This window comes from Eublepharis macularius, chromosome 9 (assembly GCF_028583425.1).
Source record: "Eublepharis macularius isolate TG4126 chromosome 9, MPM_Emac_v1.0, whole genome shotgun sequence".
NCBI classification, from domain to species: Eukaryota; Metazoa; Chordata; class Lepidosauria; order Squamata; family Eublepharidae; genus Eublepharis; species Eublepharis macularius.
This window is the reverse complement of record NC_072798.1, coordinates 53,624,404-53,640,409: the sequence shown is the minus strand read 5'-3', so window position 1 is coordinate 53,640,409 and position 16,006 is coordinate 53,624,404. Positions and strand designations below refer to the sequence as shown.

General features: G+C 40.2%; 1 protein-coding gene across 1 annotated transcript in view; it reads left to right on the top strand.

Moving 5' to 3' along the window:
• LRRIQ1 (leucine rich repeats and IQ motif containing 1) overlaps nt 1-16,006 on the top strand; it is a 159,177-nt gene that overhangs the window by 29,966 nt on the left and 113,205 nt on the right. The window contains exons 13-14 of the mRNA XM_054989427.1: nt 6,425-6,498; nt 8,022-8,115. Coding sequence (XP_054845402.1) covers nt 6,425-6,498; nt 8,022-8,115 — 168 coding nt within the window. The remainder of the gene's footprint in view (nt 1-6,424; nt 6,499-8,021; nt 8,116-16,006) is intronic.

The following is a 16,006-nucleotide window of genomic DNA, read 5'->3' as shown; positions in this document are numbered from 1 at the left end:
CACAAGGATAAAAGTGAGTCGACAGCGCAGCCCAGCGACCTGGCAGGGCTGCTGTGGGGCATTGGGAGGTCTGCACCAGGTCTCCGTGCCACCTGTGGCAGGCCTCTGAGGGGCTGCAGAGCTGACTGGAAGGCCATACTGGGAGAGGGGGCTCTTCTTCTCTCAACGGGCTCTGTTGCTAATCAGACATACATATTTCAGATCTCTGTATTTAGCACACATATATGATTATATAAACACAATGCTTTTTCTCATAATTATTAGAAATTATTCTTCCATTTTGAGGAATTACCATCAATTGGGAGCTTCTCAGATTCCTCCTTTCCCTTCCTTCCTACGTTCTTCAACCAAACAGAAGTCCAATGGCACCTTAAAGACTACCAACATTTAGTCTAGTTTGAGTTTTCATGAGACAGACCTCATGAGACAGACATCTACGATATGTATCTGAACAAGAGTTCAGACTCACAAAAGCTCATATTAGAATAACTGTTGGTAGTCTTTAAAGTGCCACTGGGCTTGTGTTTTGTTTTGCTACAATAAACTAACATAGCTAGCCCACTGGAATCAGCGTGTTCTTCTCCTCTCAAGTCATCCCACTCTTCTAATTTCTGCATTAACTTGGGTAAGGATTATGCCCTTATGAAGCTGAACACTAACTATAGCTTTCAAACACAATTTAAAAACCCACTTCTAACCATGATTTCATACTCTAGCTTAAAGCTGTGATTAGTGTTCTATTCAACTTGAGATGTAACACTAATTATTGTTAGTGCTGAATGGGGAAGGAGGGTCATTTGAGCAGGACAGAGGATGAGGAGCTTTTGAGCCCCAGGAGGAGGCATGTGTGAACCTAATCAGTGCTACCAGTTTCTAAACTATGGTTGAGAGTTTGGAAGACATTTGGTTGGATTCCACTAAGCAAGGAATCTTCCTCTATTGGAGGTAGGCTTCCTGTGTCAGAGGAAGACTCCTCAGTGAAAGAGAATCTTTGGATCTGACCCACTTTCTCTGCACTGATTCTCTTATTTTAATAAATATGCAAGACTATCGTGTTTTCCCATTGTCTGATGTGTTTTTTTTAAGCATGCTCAGCAAATCATTGATCTAAACCCCATCAATGGCACTAGGAATAGGAACCCCGTCAATGGCACCAGCGCTGAGTACTGTAATTTGAGTGGGGCAATAATCTCTCTCTCTCTCTCTCTCTCTCTCTCTCTCTCTCTCTCTGTGTGTGTGTGTGTGTGTGTGTGTGTGTGTGTGTGTGTGTGTGTGTGTGTGTGTGTGTGTGTGTGTGTGTGTGTGTGTGTGTGTGTGTGAAATCTGAATGCCTTTCAGGACATTTTCCAAGTTGGGCCATAGAGACAGCCATTTTACATGTAATCAGGAAGGGTTGCTCTGTTTTACTGCATGTTTTATACTGGAGATTCATGCATGCAAGCATACAGGAAACAAGTTTCCTGGTTCCTCAACCAATTAGATCTCTTTGGACAGTATATTCCACTTATTGGCATACACCTACCTCAAATCACATTGCAAAATGACAGCAAAGTAGTAGTTTGTGATGCAAACATACATCTTCAATTTACATCTAGGTTTCTATAGCACATTTAAGTGGTCTTGACTTAAATATGGAAGACTTGCATATAGTTCCAAGGAAGAGCTACCCATACATGTTCCCCCTATCCAAAGTGCACTGCTGAAGGCACTATTGTATCTCTTGTAAAAAAAATTGGCATGCCTCAGTCCTCCTTAAGTACACATCCAGGTTGCTGACCATAGCCTGTCATGGCTGCAAGCTTCTTCAAGAACAGGAAACTTGTGCTGAAAGGGCAAGGATCAAGAGAGCCAGGACTTTATTCTGATAGCTGTGTACTTCAGTAGAGAAAGACTGGAGCACAAAAATGTGTTTCCAATCCCAATGCCTGTACCATAAATTATGGAACTTAATTTGCTGGACTGGGGTTAAGTCCATGCATTTTGTTCCACATAACTTGCACATCTCTCTTTCTGCTGGCAAGAAGCAAGATCTGACTTTCTATTTCCACAGGAAATAGCTTATCAGTTAGAGGGAGGGTTGTCTGTGCAAATAATTGATTAAATACTTTTTTAGCCACTCTCCACATACAACGTTGTTCCTGGAAACAGCACAGAACAGCTTTTTCTAGGACTACTCATTTTGCTAATGAGTCTTATGGATTATATATAAAATGGCAGAGTGGCATCAAAAGATTCATCTCTAATGGTCTTCCTCCCCATGTATACTGCCTTGCCCTGTTCATCAGAGATGCCTGATTCCAGGTTTTGGGGAGGGGGGCATAACAAGATGCTTGCTGGTGGGCCCCATCTTCTCACTCTACCATTCATTTTTTTCAGATACAGATGGGTGATGGGAGCTGCTGCTATCTGTCACCATTGCCTTGTCCTCATGCATTAATGGCCATGACTAAAGAGTTTGCTGCAATGGTTGCTCTATCCAGTGAGCTAGTGGTAACAGTCACTATGAGCAGTAGCTCTAAAAAAGAGAGAAGGGGGGTGGCCGAGAGAGTGGGTCAACAAGTTGCTAAGCAGTATCTCTACCACCCTTCCTTCCCTCCAAACAGCAGTCAGTGTTCACTCTCCTGGGATGCTTTGCCCTCTTTCTTCTCATCAAGGAAGAGGAAGAGTTACTACTTCTTGCCCAATAATGCTGATTGCTGATTTAATGGTGCAGTATATACTATTGGTTGTATGAGTTATAGTTTGTCCCAAACTGATAGCCAAAAAAAATGCAAATCCTTTGTGGACTGCATTCTTTTCATACATTCAGAGCTTCACTACGTTACTCTCACCATGTGAGAACTCTACCTATTAAGAATTCTGAAGACAAGGCCCATATGCTGCTACCCATTGGGTTGAGGCAAAGGTATTTTTGAGTTAGTCGAATAATAATAATTAATAATAACATTCAATGTATATACTGCCCTTCAGGACAACTTAACACCCACTCAGAGCGGTTTACAAAGTATGTTATTATTACCCCCACAACAGTCGCCCTGTAAGGTGGGTGGGGCTGAGAGAGCTCTGGAGGAGCTGTGACTGACCCAAGGTCACCCAGCTGGCTTCAAGCAGAGGAGTGAAGATTCAACCCCGTTTATCCAGGTTATAGTCCTGCTGCTCTTAACCACTACATCAAACTGGTTCTCAAATTAATTCATTAATTAATTAGAATTGATGAAGTGGCCTGAAAAGGAAACCATTCAGCAATCACGCCTTGGGAACAGTGTCCTGTGTTTATTACTTACTGATCCGAAGACATTGTCATAACATAATAGGTGTAACACATTTTTGGGGGGGTAATTAATGTTAGTTAAGCTAGAGCAAGATCCAGCCAAAGTAAAAGGGCTAGAAACAAAGAGGTTTTTTTCCTTCTAAATGATGCTCTTCCAACAGTGGCAGCCTTCTTTTGAAGGAAGACTCTCACAGTGAAAGGGTCCTTTGAACCCATCCCAGGGTCTTCTTAAATTCAATTGATTACATTATGAGGAATTTAAGAACAGTCTTAACTTTCCCATTAAATGTGGACCACCCCCCCCACCCGCTTACCTTTGCCTGAATAATGCAGTAGTGAATACTGTGCCAGATGTGCAATTAAAAGAATAAAATATTATATAATTTTATTTTATTACTTTATTTAAATGAAAGTGAATTTTGTAACTGCTGTATATCATAGTATTAACACTGTGAAAGTGACTATTTTCTTGTTATGGATAATAATGCAACACATCAATTACAATATCTAAATTTTAGTTTTAGCTCCTCTAAAGAAAATCCACTAACATCCATAGCCTGTCTGCATAACACACAAATGTAATAACTGGTTTTGGATTTAAGTCTGCATCCAATGTGCAAACTTTAGCACCTTACCTGCTTCCCTCCCCCCACGCCTTTACTGGATACCTTTTACTTTTTAAGTTTGTTTCAATTTCACTTCCTTCTCATGAACTTCCCTTGCTATATTTGTCCTGCTCCTGCTCTAAATGATACCAGAAAAGGAAGCCATTGGATTTTTAAAAATATCTCTTATTTTTGTGTCGTCTTTGTAATTTATATCCTTTTAATGCCCAGGGCTGTAGGACAAGGTCAAGTGGTATTAAGTTTTCTGTAATGTCCTTTGTCTTTCTGGTTTGAATTTTCTTTTTTTTTTAAGAAAAAAAAAAGAAAGACAAAGACCGCCAGTGAAAGAGAAGTTATAGAATGACAGATTGAAAAAAAAAGTCTGTCTTGTGTGCAACTAGTGTACAGGACCAGACTTTTAGTTTTGAAAAGCAAGTAAGACACCCAAGCTCCCAGTCTTGAATATAGTGGCACTAACTTTGAATGCTGTTCATATCTTTGGGCTATATCAGTGTAACTTGCAGATACACCAGCATAGAACTTAGTCATTATCCTAAGCTCTTTTTTGCCAGTGCTTAGGATGGGGCACAATTTCTGTCCTATCCTCAAAGGTGAGGGAAGCATGTAAAAATTGTAAAAGTAATGAATTAACAATCAGACTATTGAGTTAATTCCTCCTCCCCCCATGTGCACATAAACACACTCCCACAAAAGGACTGTTTTTAGAAGATGTTCAAGGTCTGACAAATTCACATAAGAATTCTGAGGTTAGTAAATCTTAGAGCACAGATGTTATTGTAAATGAGAGCAGAAGTATGTGTGTGGGAATGGGACAAGGAGGAAGAAATGAAATCCAAAAAAGAACACGCCTCAACTTATAAATCATTAATCATTCTTTTTTCAGAAAAAAAATTATTCTTCAAAGAATTATTTTGAAGAATAATTTAAATTATTCAAAATAAATTTGAATAATTTAAATTATTCAAAATTCAAAATAATTCTTCAAAGAATTATTTTGAAAAACTTGTTTCTGGAAATAGTACCTTTTGTAGTTTTAGAAAGTTAGTCTTTAATATTTTGTTTTTTCTATGTCCTTCCACAAAAGTATAAAGCAAGAATCATCAATAACATACCAAAGCCTTGCTTCTGCCTTGCTATCATTGCTTTCCTTTTGTTAGCTATATTTTGGAAGGTAGAATTACCATTTCAGAGGCAACCCATGGGATTTTTTTCACCACAATGTTTTCCTGTATATGAATGCATATGTGATCAATGCTGCTAGAATTCTAGGTGCAAGCACAGTTGATAAATTAGAAATCACTACCACATATTTGACAGAACTGTATGGAACTTTTCTTCTAACTGTGACACTCCTTTGCTGCAAGAGGCTTTTCATTGACACAAGAGGGTCTGCTTCTAGTAGAAAAGCCTCTTGCATCAATGAGAACTCCTTCTAACAGAGGAAAGTGTCACCATTAAATGTAGGAGCCAATCCCTTATCACAATTATTTATAGAACTATCGAAGTCTGTTCTATTTACATTTTCTGGAAAGAAGGTTAACATGTTAAAAAAGAACATTCATTCATGCAATAACAAGACAAATGAAAATCTAAGTTATTGTAAAATGAAGTTATGTTTTGAGGTAAAAAATCCCACCTGCGCAGAAAGCAGTTTGAGCCCTTCGAATGCTCTGAGTTATATGCCATAATGTAAGCAGATGGTGCAAGGGTCAAGATTCTACAGTTACTAATCTCTCTGGGTAGGGTGGTTCTTAATACTAAGCTTTCCTTAAGGCAAGTAAACAGCTCTCTCAGTCTCCTCAAGTCTTAACTAGGCTATAACAACTTCAGCCTGAGTGGAAAAATTAATATAACCCAGTGACTAGCTATTTTGTAGAAAATAACAGGTTCTCCATTTTTCCTAATTCTATCAATGAAGAAAAAGAACATTGGCACCTTCTATAGAAAGGGATCATGGCTCAGTGGCAGAGCTTCTGTGTTGCATGCAGAAGGTCCCAGAATCACTCCCCAGCATCTCCAATTTAAAAAGGATCAAGTGGTAGATGATGTGAAAGGTCTTTGCCTGAGACTCTGGAAAACCCTGGCCAGACGAATAGACCATATTGACCTTGATAAACCAATGATCTGACTTATAAAACAGCTTTGTATGTCCAAGCTCCACTGCATGATTTGAGGGAACAGAAGAGGGTGATAAATGGCACAACTACTGGACAATATGATGGAGAAGCTATGCTTTCAATGGAAGTCTGGTGCTTTCTAAGCTACTCACCCTTACTACCTCTGAGAATCACTGCTCTGATGATACTGTGTGTGAACCTGATCAGTGTTGTCGAGTTTAAAACACTTTCACAATTTCTTTCTAGCTTCTTGGATAACTAACTGGCAGTCAATTTGATCACAAAATACACATATATACTTGAATGTTGGTAGCATTGTTCTGCAATACATCCCCTCCATTAATGCCTCCATTGTTGAGAGTGCTGTAGCTGCATTCTTCTCTAAATATGTTGTGCTCTTTTTCTTTTAGCTTAACACACCTTGCACCTCTTTTTTCTTATCTGTCATTGGAAAAGCTAGATGTGAGCAACAACTGCTTGTTACGTGAGTATAAAAGATAAACGGTAGGGAAGTGGCTTTGAACTGTTGCTAGGAATTTTAGCTGCTGTACTGTAACATGGAAGTGACATGGTGTTAAAATGTATACAAAAGGAGGCTGTAAACTTTTGTCATCTGCTCTTGAATACTGTTGTTAAAGTTGACATACACCTTCTCAAACCATTGGCTTAAATCTGAGCTAGATATGTTTTCAGCCACAAGGATTTCTACTTATGAAGCCCGGTTTTCCCTCCTTTCCCAACCCACAGCAGCACAAATGCCCCTCAATATCATGTTCTTGGAGGAGAGGGAACCTCCCAGGAACAAGATTTGGGGGAGGCGGTCAGCCACAGTGAGGGTCATGCTCTGTGAGGGGAAATTCTTGCTCCTGTGGAAATGTTAGTCTATTCATAATGCGAGTGAACTAGAAATTTACATGGCCCTTCCTCTGCTCCTGACTTCCCTAGCACAAATTCCTACCAGCCTTAACCAAGATTGAAACGAACACAAACAGTATCAGGTGCTAACTATACCACTCTTACCAGGATTTAACGCCAGGCTTTAAACTAGTCTGAAAACTCTGGTAACAGCAATCATTATTTAACATGAACCGTAGTTAAGGATGGTGCCATCCCATCATAAGTCTCAACCATTGTAAAGTCTTGTGAAAAATAGTAAAAAAGGGGAAAGGGAAAGTGGTGGAGAAGTATGAAAGTCCCAAGACCTGAGAGTTAACAAAAGTGTATGACTGCATCACGCATTATAGCTTAGACACTGTAGAAGTTTTATAGCATCTACCGTTTTTAAGTTTTGTTTATTTATTTACTTTTATTTATGCCCTATCTTTTCTCCTCGGTGGGGACACAAAGCAGCTTACATTATTCTTCCCTTCTCCATTTTATTCTCACAACAACCCTGCAAGGTAGGCTAGGTTGAGAAAGTGTGATTGGTTCACGGTCACCGTGCGAGCTTCCATAGCTGAGCAGAGATTCAAACCTAGGTCTCCCAGATTCCCATTCTAACACCTACTGCTACACAACATCAGTTCTCATCGTTGTGGCCTCTGTACATTCATATATGGGAAGTGCACACATGCAGTGTAGCAAATTGGTTAAGGCTTCTTAAACTTGATAAGTAACATTTTTTTCAGTCAACAAGTCTTTTCTGGCATCTCCCATTGGAGCTATGACAAACAGCTTACTCAGTATAGTGCCCAAGCATTCCAAGAGATGGAAAAGATCTGTGATTTAATTTCCTCAAATAGGTTAGCATTTATTATTAACCTTAAATGGGTTAGCATTTATTATTTATTTAATAGATTTATATCATGCACTTTTAACACATATGAATTCACAAAGCTGCTTCCAATATCATCCATAAATAATAGTAATAATAAATAATACAAAACAAAACCCGTGGTAAAATCAATACATTACAATAACATGGTAATGAAGAACAGCCATAATGTGATAATAGATTAAATAATAGAATTATCTCAGTTTATATTTCCCTTTTCTTATTATATGCAGACCTTAAGAGTGTGGTTCAATGTCTTACTGGTTGTCATAATCTACGAGAATTGTCTCTGGGTGGAAATCCGCTTCTTCAAGAAGAGGCCTGGAGGTAAGCAGCAGATGGGAAAAAACGGAATGTGACAAGGATGGCTGAGATTTGTTTGGTCTTCCTTAGATTTAGTGATAAGAATTACAGTCGTTCTTGACTAAACAGCAACTCAAGAGGGTTATCAGAGTGTTTGCATTTTCCTCACTTCATTCCCTTCCCCTTCCAAGAGTACCCCTGTAAATAGCTTTAATTTCAAGTGAAAGGGAAATTGGAAGGGGAGGGAACAATGATTGTCTCTCATAGCAACACATTTTTTCTAGAAAAAAATTGTTTATAGCAGTTATTCTCATGACCAAAAAAAAATAATGTGGGTTCGTTAGTGTTTTAGGTAGTTGGCCAGTATAGAATTTAATAATGATGGAAACATCCCCAGAAACAGATGTCTGTCTCTCTTTATGATTGTCTTTGCTGGGAGTGGGGTAAAGACTGTTCTGTTTCGTTTGACGTTCTCTCACTAACCCTCCTTCCCATTCATGTGTCTATGTGTTCATATATTTTATTTTAATTGTTTTTAATGTGTGCATGTAGTTTTAAGCTTGTTTTAATGTTTTGATTGTTCGCCTAAGTTGGGTTGAAGGGCAGCTTGATAGATAGATAAATAAATAAATTCCTTTTTTGAAATAGTTGAAAGCATTTCCAGGCAGGAGATGAAATATTATAGTTGTCACTAGATGTGTTAGTATTCATATTAAAAAATTATAATTATTATTGAAAACCAATATGATACTAGGGAAACAAATTGTTGTGTTCTGACAATAAATGGAGTTTTGGGTTGTCAAACAGGAAGCCCTCAATTTTTTCCAAGCTAATTTGTGTTCTGTGGTATCCCCAGGACCTTAGAGCATGGTTCTTTTTTATTTAGATAGTTATCAAGCTAAAGATGAAAGGAATAATTTCCAATCTTGTTCTGACTCACACTTCAGGAAGTATAAAACAAAGCCTATTTTTCTCATTTTCTCATTTTCTCATTCTTTAATGCATATTGTCATATAGAAGAACATTTACTGATCTTTTCTCAAACTTTTAGTTTATTTATGTGCATAGCTCTGTGCACAAAAATGTAATTCTCTCTCTCACTTATTCCTTTAAGAAATGTTTACTCTTTTGATCTTTCTTTTAGTCTTTCACCTGTCATTGCTTTATATGGATTTGCTTTCATAGAGATTGCTTGCTTCATAATTCCTTTCACCCCAATTGCAGCAGTTTTTATTTTGGCTTTTACTTGATGCTTGTATCCACTGTCTGAATTTTCCATTGCACTGCTGTAGGTTTGTCCAAACTAAACAAGCAGATTTGTGGAAAGTTTGGATGAGAAAGTGTGGATGTTTGCCCACATTCTTTGCCACCATGGCCACTTCACTCATGGCCACCATGTCACTCTCCCAGACAGACTTTTTATCATTATCAGCAGCAGCAGCAGATATATCACTACAAGAAAGGACCCATAAGGATTTATGGGGGATATCTCATTTCCCTTCCTCCACTATTTTCTCTTACCCTTCGCTGAAAGCCCCAAGAGCCTCTTCCCTTATCCTGCTTCTTGCTCTTTCCTGTCCACCAGCCAACTTGTCTTTATCTGTCCACCCTGGAAAACTGGAAAACTTTCCCTTCTATCTGCTCCCTCACAGCCTTTATCAGGGAAAACTATTGCCTAATTGTGCAGAGATGGCTGCCGAGATGGGCCCGGTTGTGTGGTATCAGCTACTGGAAAGCTTCAGTATTTCTGAATTGGGGCCAGCATGATTAGGGAAATCCCAAATCAAAGCTTCCCAAAGCGTTTGTAATGCTTCGGGAAGCTTCAGGACCCCAGGGGTTAAATTTAAAGGGCCCTTTTGCAACCAGCAGGGCCCTTTAAACTTCAGGTGGCAGGCTGAAGTTTTAAAGGGCCCTGCCGCTTGCAAGTGGCAGGAAAGGGCCCTTTAAACTTTCCCATTCTCTACTCTTACTCCCCACTTACCTGGCACTGTGCTGAAAGAGGCGGCCCTCTCTGCTGGCCAGCTGGCTGGGATGGCCACGGCTGCATGACGTTGGCGGCATCGGGGAAGACCCTCTCTGCTGGCCAGCTGGATGCACTGGCTGTGGCTGCGTGGCAGCAGGGAAGGCTTTCTGCCCATGTGGACGCACCAGCAGTCCGCAGCCGCAGTGGCAGAGAAGGCCTTCTCCACTGGCCAGCGCAGCAACGGCTCCAGCCTTCCACCTGGCCAGGTAAATGGGGTAGGGAGTAGGGGGATGGTTTTTAAGGGTGGGGGTGGGAGTTTAAGTATGGGGTGGGCATCCCACGTCCCCCCCTTCCCCATCACTTCAGTATGCTCCGAATCTTTACAGAGCATACCAAAGCGACTTAGAAGACCCAAATCTGAAGCGGCTTGCCGCTTTGGATTTCAGGTTTTTCTGAAGGTTTTTCTGAATATTTTTCGGGTGCACACCCCTAGTCCCTGCTTTTCTCTTACCTTCTTGCCCCTTGCCTTTCTCTACAATGGGGACCCAAAGTGGCTTACATAATTTTTCTCCATTGTAACCTCACAAAAGCCCTGAGAAATAAATTAGGCTGAAAAGATGTGACTGTGACCCAAGGTCACTCATTGAACTTGCATAACAGAGTGAGGATTCAAACCGGGGTCTCTGAGATCCTAGTCTGAAACTCAAACCACTACACTAAACTGGCTTTTGTGGAGTGGCTGCTGTTGAATAGTAGCAAGCAGCTACTGTTGGGTGAGTAATACAAGTCACATGGTATCAAGCAACCAGTGGTTGCTTTGAAGCCTGGCCCCAGTTACTCTTCCGTTGAAGACCAAAACAGCCCTGAAAAGGGCTCTCTCCCAGCTTCTTTTCTGACAGAAACCAATACTAGAAGGATAATACTATTGCGGTTGCCTAGCACCTCCCACCATGCCCACTGCAGAGGCCATTTGTCTCTTAAAGGTATAGTTGCTGCTTTTATTATTTGCAGGGTTAATCCTCCCCCCGTTTTAAAAAAGATTTCAGATGTTTCTGCAAATCAGGGTTTTTCTCCCAGGTTTGTAGAAAGGTATGTCCATGGCCTCTGGATTTTAATATCCAAAGATTTGGCCATATTGAGAATTAAATAGTGTTAAAACACTATCCCAATGAGAATAAAAACAGGAAATGCTCCATGCAGATGTACTCTTGGTTATCCAAAAATGCAATTTACATCTTTATTGCCTTTGTATCTCAAAGTATCACTTGAAAGGCTAAATGTATTCAATTTATAAAGAACAGAGCACAGTAGGTATTGAGTAGCCCTTCTATTTATCCTGTTACCAGATTTCTTTCTGAATGGAGAGATCACCCCAGTGTAATGTTAATCTTTCTGTTATTTCTAGTGTACTGTTCTCAATGAGTAATTAAATTATGAAAATAGGTAATGATGGCCACAAGCGGAGATGGTTTAATGGGGTTAGACAAGATTAATAGAAGATACATCCACCAGTGGTGAGTAAAGAGAAGATATGTGTCTGGTTCTGGCAGTTAGATCCCCATAGTACTCCACTGCACACACTCCAGTATATGAGTTAAAGTTACTTTATTAGAGATCCATCAGTATCAGCATACACAGACAAGGGTATTGGCAGAAGTGACGTGTAGAGGTTTGGAGGCGTTAGTTATAGGGTGAGTTCTCGCCTGTAGGATATGGACAGTTAGGATTCTGGCGCAAGAGAGCCAGGAAGGGGAGGAAGGGGTTTTCAGATAGGAGGAAAGAAAAACTGGAGGAGAGAAGCAAAAAATGAAATAATTTTTAGTTCCCATGCTCAAGCCAGCACTCAAGGACACATTCTCAAGTGGCTGCGAAAATGAAAGTAGACACCACAGTAGGCACCTGTAAGATAAGCAACTCCACCCAAACAGGCCACTGACATGCAACTTCATGTACTCTCAGAAGATCAGTAGAGTACAGAATACAGAAAAAATACTTAAGGCAGATATGTAGACAGACATATATGGCATAATGTCCATATTCAGAGGCAGTAAACCCCTGAAACCCAATGATGGAGACATCAGAGGTGGGACATCAGAGGTCATTACCTCTGTACCCTGTTTGTTGGCTCTCAGCCAGGACAACTCATTGGCCGTTGTGTAAAACAGGATGCTGGAAGAGATGGACCCCTAGTCTGATTCAGCACGCTTTTCTTACACACTTTGAACTCCTCCTTTTGTTTTTGCCAATGTCTTTTGTGAATGACAACTCATTTTCTACCTTTGCTTTTTCATTTACTTATGAGTGCTTCTATGTATCACACTGGTTCAGTGATAATAAGAGAAAAGCAGGAAGTGTTGTATTTAAGAGTCATTCCATGTTGGAGACGTGTAGAGCTGCCATTGCTGTTTTACTACAACATTACTCTTTCACCCATACTAATCCTGTCTAGTCCATACCTAGCAGTAATTAGAATAAGGAATAAAAAATAAGGAATAACAGAAAACTGTTGCTTTGGTTTAGAGCACTGATCTCCTGCAAATGCATTCATGTGGAAGCACTCATAATCATTTTGTATTCCCTGGTCTTGAGCATATGTAGATGCCTTATATTAAGGTAAACCACTGATTCTTCTAGTCCAGTATTGTCTACTGTTACTCTTCAGATTTTCAAGCCTTTCTTGACATCTGCTACCTCAGATTCCTCTGGGATACTGAGACACCTGAAAGAGTGAACCTGGATTAGTAGTCCTCTTCTCCAATGCATTTGCTTTTTAGTTTCCAAATCGTTATAAAGACACCAATGAAGCTGAATCAGTATTTTTGTCATTTTCCCCCATTTCCTCCCCAATTGCTATTTGTGCTTTTAGCTCTTCTAGATTTTATTTTCTCATTGAACTTAGTTAATGAACCCACACACTAAGTTTTTCAAAAGTGAATTGGCTCAACCCAGCATCTGCTTATGCACACAGAACTTCTGATATGCTTACAGAACTTGCTTGCATGGACCGTTCAGCGAAAGATTCAGGCCCTGTATGGCTTTGAATCATTTTTGAGAATAGGCTTTGGATTACATGGTCAGTGAGAGCCTGCATTTGTAATATATAAGGTTGCCAACCTCCAGGTGGTGGTTGGAGATCCCTAGGAATTACAACTGATCTCCAGGCTACAGAGATCAGTTCCCCTGAAGAAAATGGCAGCTTTGGAGGGAGGACTGTATGGCATCATACCCTGCTGAGGTCCCTCATCTTCCCAAGCTCCACCCTCTCCAGGATCCACCCCCCAAATCTCCAGGTATTTTCCCATGTGGAGCTGGCAACCCTACTGATATCACTTTAGCAGTTAGTGCTATACATAATAATAATAACAACAACATTTGATTTATATACTGCCCTTCAGACACCTTAATGCCCACTCAGAGTGATTTACAAAGTATGTTGTTATTACCTCCACAACAATCACCCTGTGAGGTGGGTGGGGCTGAGAGAGCTCTAGAGAGCTGTGACTGACCCAAGGTCACCCAGCTGGTTTCAAGTGAAGGAATGGGGAATCAAACCCGGTTCTCCAGATAAGAGTTTGGCAGCTCTTAACCACTACACCAAACTGGCTCCCAGCAGGAGGGAAAAGAGGAAGGAGATCCATGTGACTGAGATGCGGTCCTTATCTAATGGGAAATGAGAATACTGGAAAGCTGATATTTGACTAGCATTGAAATTGCTGTAAATACATATTTATGTCCTTACCCGATGCAAATAACTTTTTATTATGACTGCAGGAGTCAAAGATTAATTTCTCCTGAAGTATTTCATACTGCATGGCAACCTCATAATCTTACTGTTTGTAGTTAAACTATATTGTTCTTAATGGTTGATATTGCTGTTTCAAGTAAATTCAGGTTAAAATAAATTTTTGGAATTTCTGAACTATCCAGTTCCTTCTATACTGTTTAACCCAATAGAACTTCCATGATTAGATAAGAGATTAATTTATCTAATGGGATAGGATAAAGTATGGATTTACTGAATTCAGTGTTGACTATAACTTCAGGCAATATGTTCCAATGAACTTTACATAACCCCTTGATACCAACAAAGGAATTAGTTGTAAAATATCCCAATTGGTTTCCTACTTTCATGTTCAGCCAGTGATAACACTGAAGAAGCTGAAGTACTAAGAAATCACTTTTTAGAAATTAAACCCTGGGATCAGTTTGAGCACTCCTTAGGGGAATGTGTTTCATTGCAGTAATGATTAATAGAGCCTCTTAAGTGACAGAATATTCACCAGGAAGTTTTCACTAAATGAAATATTGACTCAGCCGTCACCAGGAGAAGCCCAGCTGGAAAAACTAGTGCTAAGATCCCATGGCTCTAAGAAACTATGCTTTCCAGCATTAGTCAACTTGATATGACACCTTTCCAGTATATCATTGTTCAGCACTGTCTCTAATAACTAAGCAGTGTACATTTGGGGCTATAAGTTTAGCAATATCATCTAGCACTTTTACAATTGTGAGAATTAAACAATGAGTGGATTTGTTTTGTTGTTCTGGTATCAGGTTCCTTTCTAGTTGTAATGGCATTTACAGAAGCAAAGAGCACAAGCCAGCAAAAATTAAATATTGTGCAATACAATCCCTAGAACTCTTTCCTGGGAGACCTGAGTAGTAGTCTAAGTTGATCTCCTTAGAATTGTCCTTATATTCTCACTGACTGTACTTGAAATGAATTAAGCAAGTGCTTAATTTTTTGAAAGGTTTAATCTTGGCTACAATGTGCCTGAATTTGAAACTCACTAAGGAACAGTGTCCTTTTTTTAGGTAGGCCTAGAGATATATAGGAATCCTCTGTGAAGGGGGCTTTTGCCTGTATATTTCTTCCCTATCCCCCATAGAAATGTTGTTTGCCAGAATGCCTGATCTGGAATCACCATTGAGCATGAAGGGCTGCCACACCTGCAAGGGCTTCTTCATTTTATTTCCATATCTTCCATTGCATGATTACAGCTGATCCAGTGCTGTAATAAATGGAGCCGTGTATTCTTGTGTCACAGCAAACAGGGAGTTTAGACTGGGGCTGTTGTTCAAACCAAATGTCACAGATCTATGTATTTATATTTATTTATTTAAAACATATGCCACCATTTCACTCAAAATTGATCCCCAAGGCAGCAAAGAACAGATAATTAAACAGATAATTTGAAATGCATACATAAATATAATAAAAAACATATACACGTAAAAACAAACACATTCACAACCAGAGAAGAGGGCCAAGAAGAGGTTTTGGGGGGGGGGGTACACCAAATGAACCAAAAAAGTCTTCACCCTCTGGCAGAAGACAAGGACAGAAGGAGAGAGGTGAATCTTCCTGGAGAGGGAATTCTGAAGTTTCAGTACCAGCCCTTTCTTGAGTTGCCACCTATCTAGCTTCAGATAGTGGTGGTCACTTAAAGAAAGGCCTATGAAGATGACAAGAGTGGACAGGTAGGTTCATATGGGAGGATGCAGTCCTTAAAGTCTGCTGTCCTAAACTGTACAGGGCTTTAAAGGTCAATACCAGCACCTTGAATTATGCCTGGATGCAAATTGGGAGCCAGTGGAGCAAGACTGGAATGATATGGTCCTACGACCCACTCCAGTCAACACTCTGGCTGCAGCATTCTGTACCAGTTGCAGCATCTGGATAGTCTTCAAGGAGAGCCCCATGTACAGCAGTAAGCTATTCTGTTACCAGGGTGTATTACCAGGAAATAGTAATCTATTCTGTTACCACAGTGGCAAAATCTCTCCTGCCCAGGAAGTGGCGCAACTGGCTCATCATCGGGAGCTGATGAAAGGTACCCTCTGGCCACTTCAGTTACTTGTTTATCCAGCAGGAGGCCTGGGTCCAGGAGTAGCTCTATGCTGTGAACCTGCTCCTTTACAGGGAGTGCAACCTCATCCAAAACAGGCGAT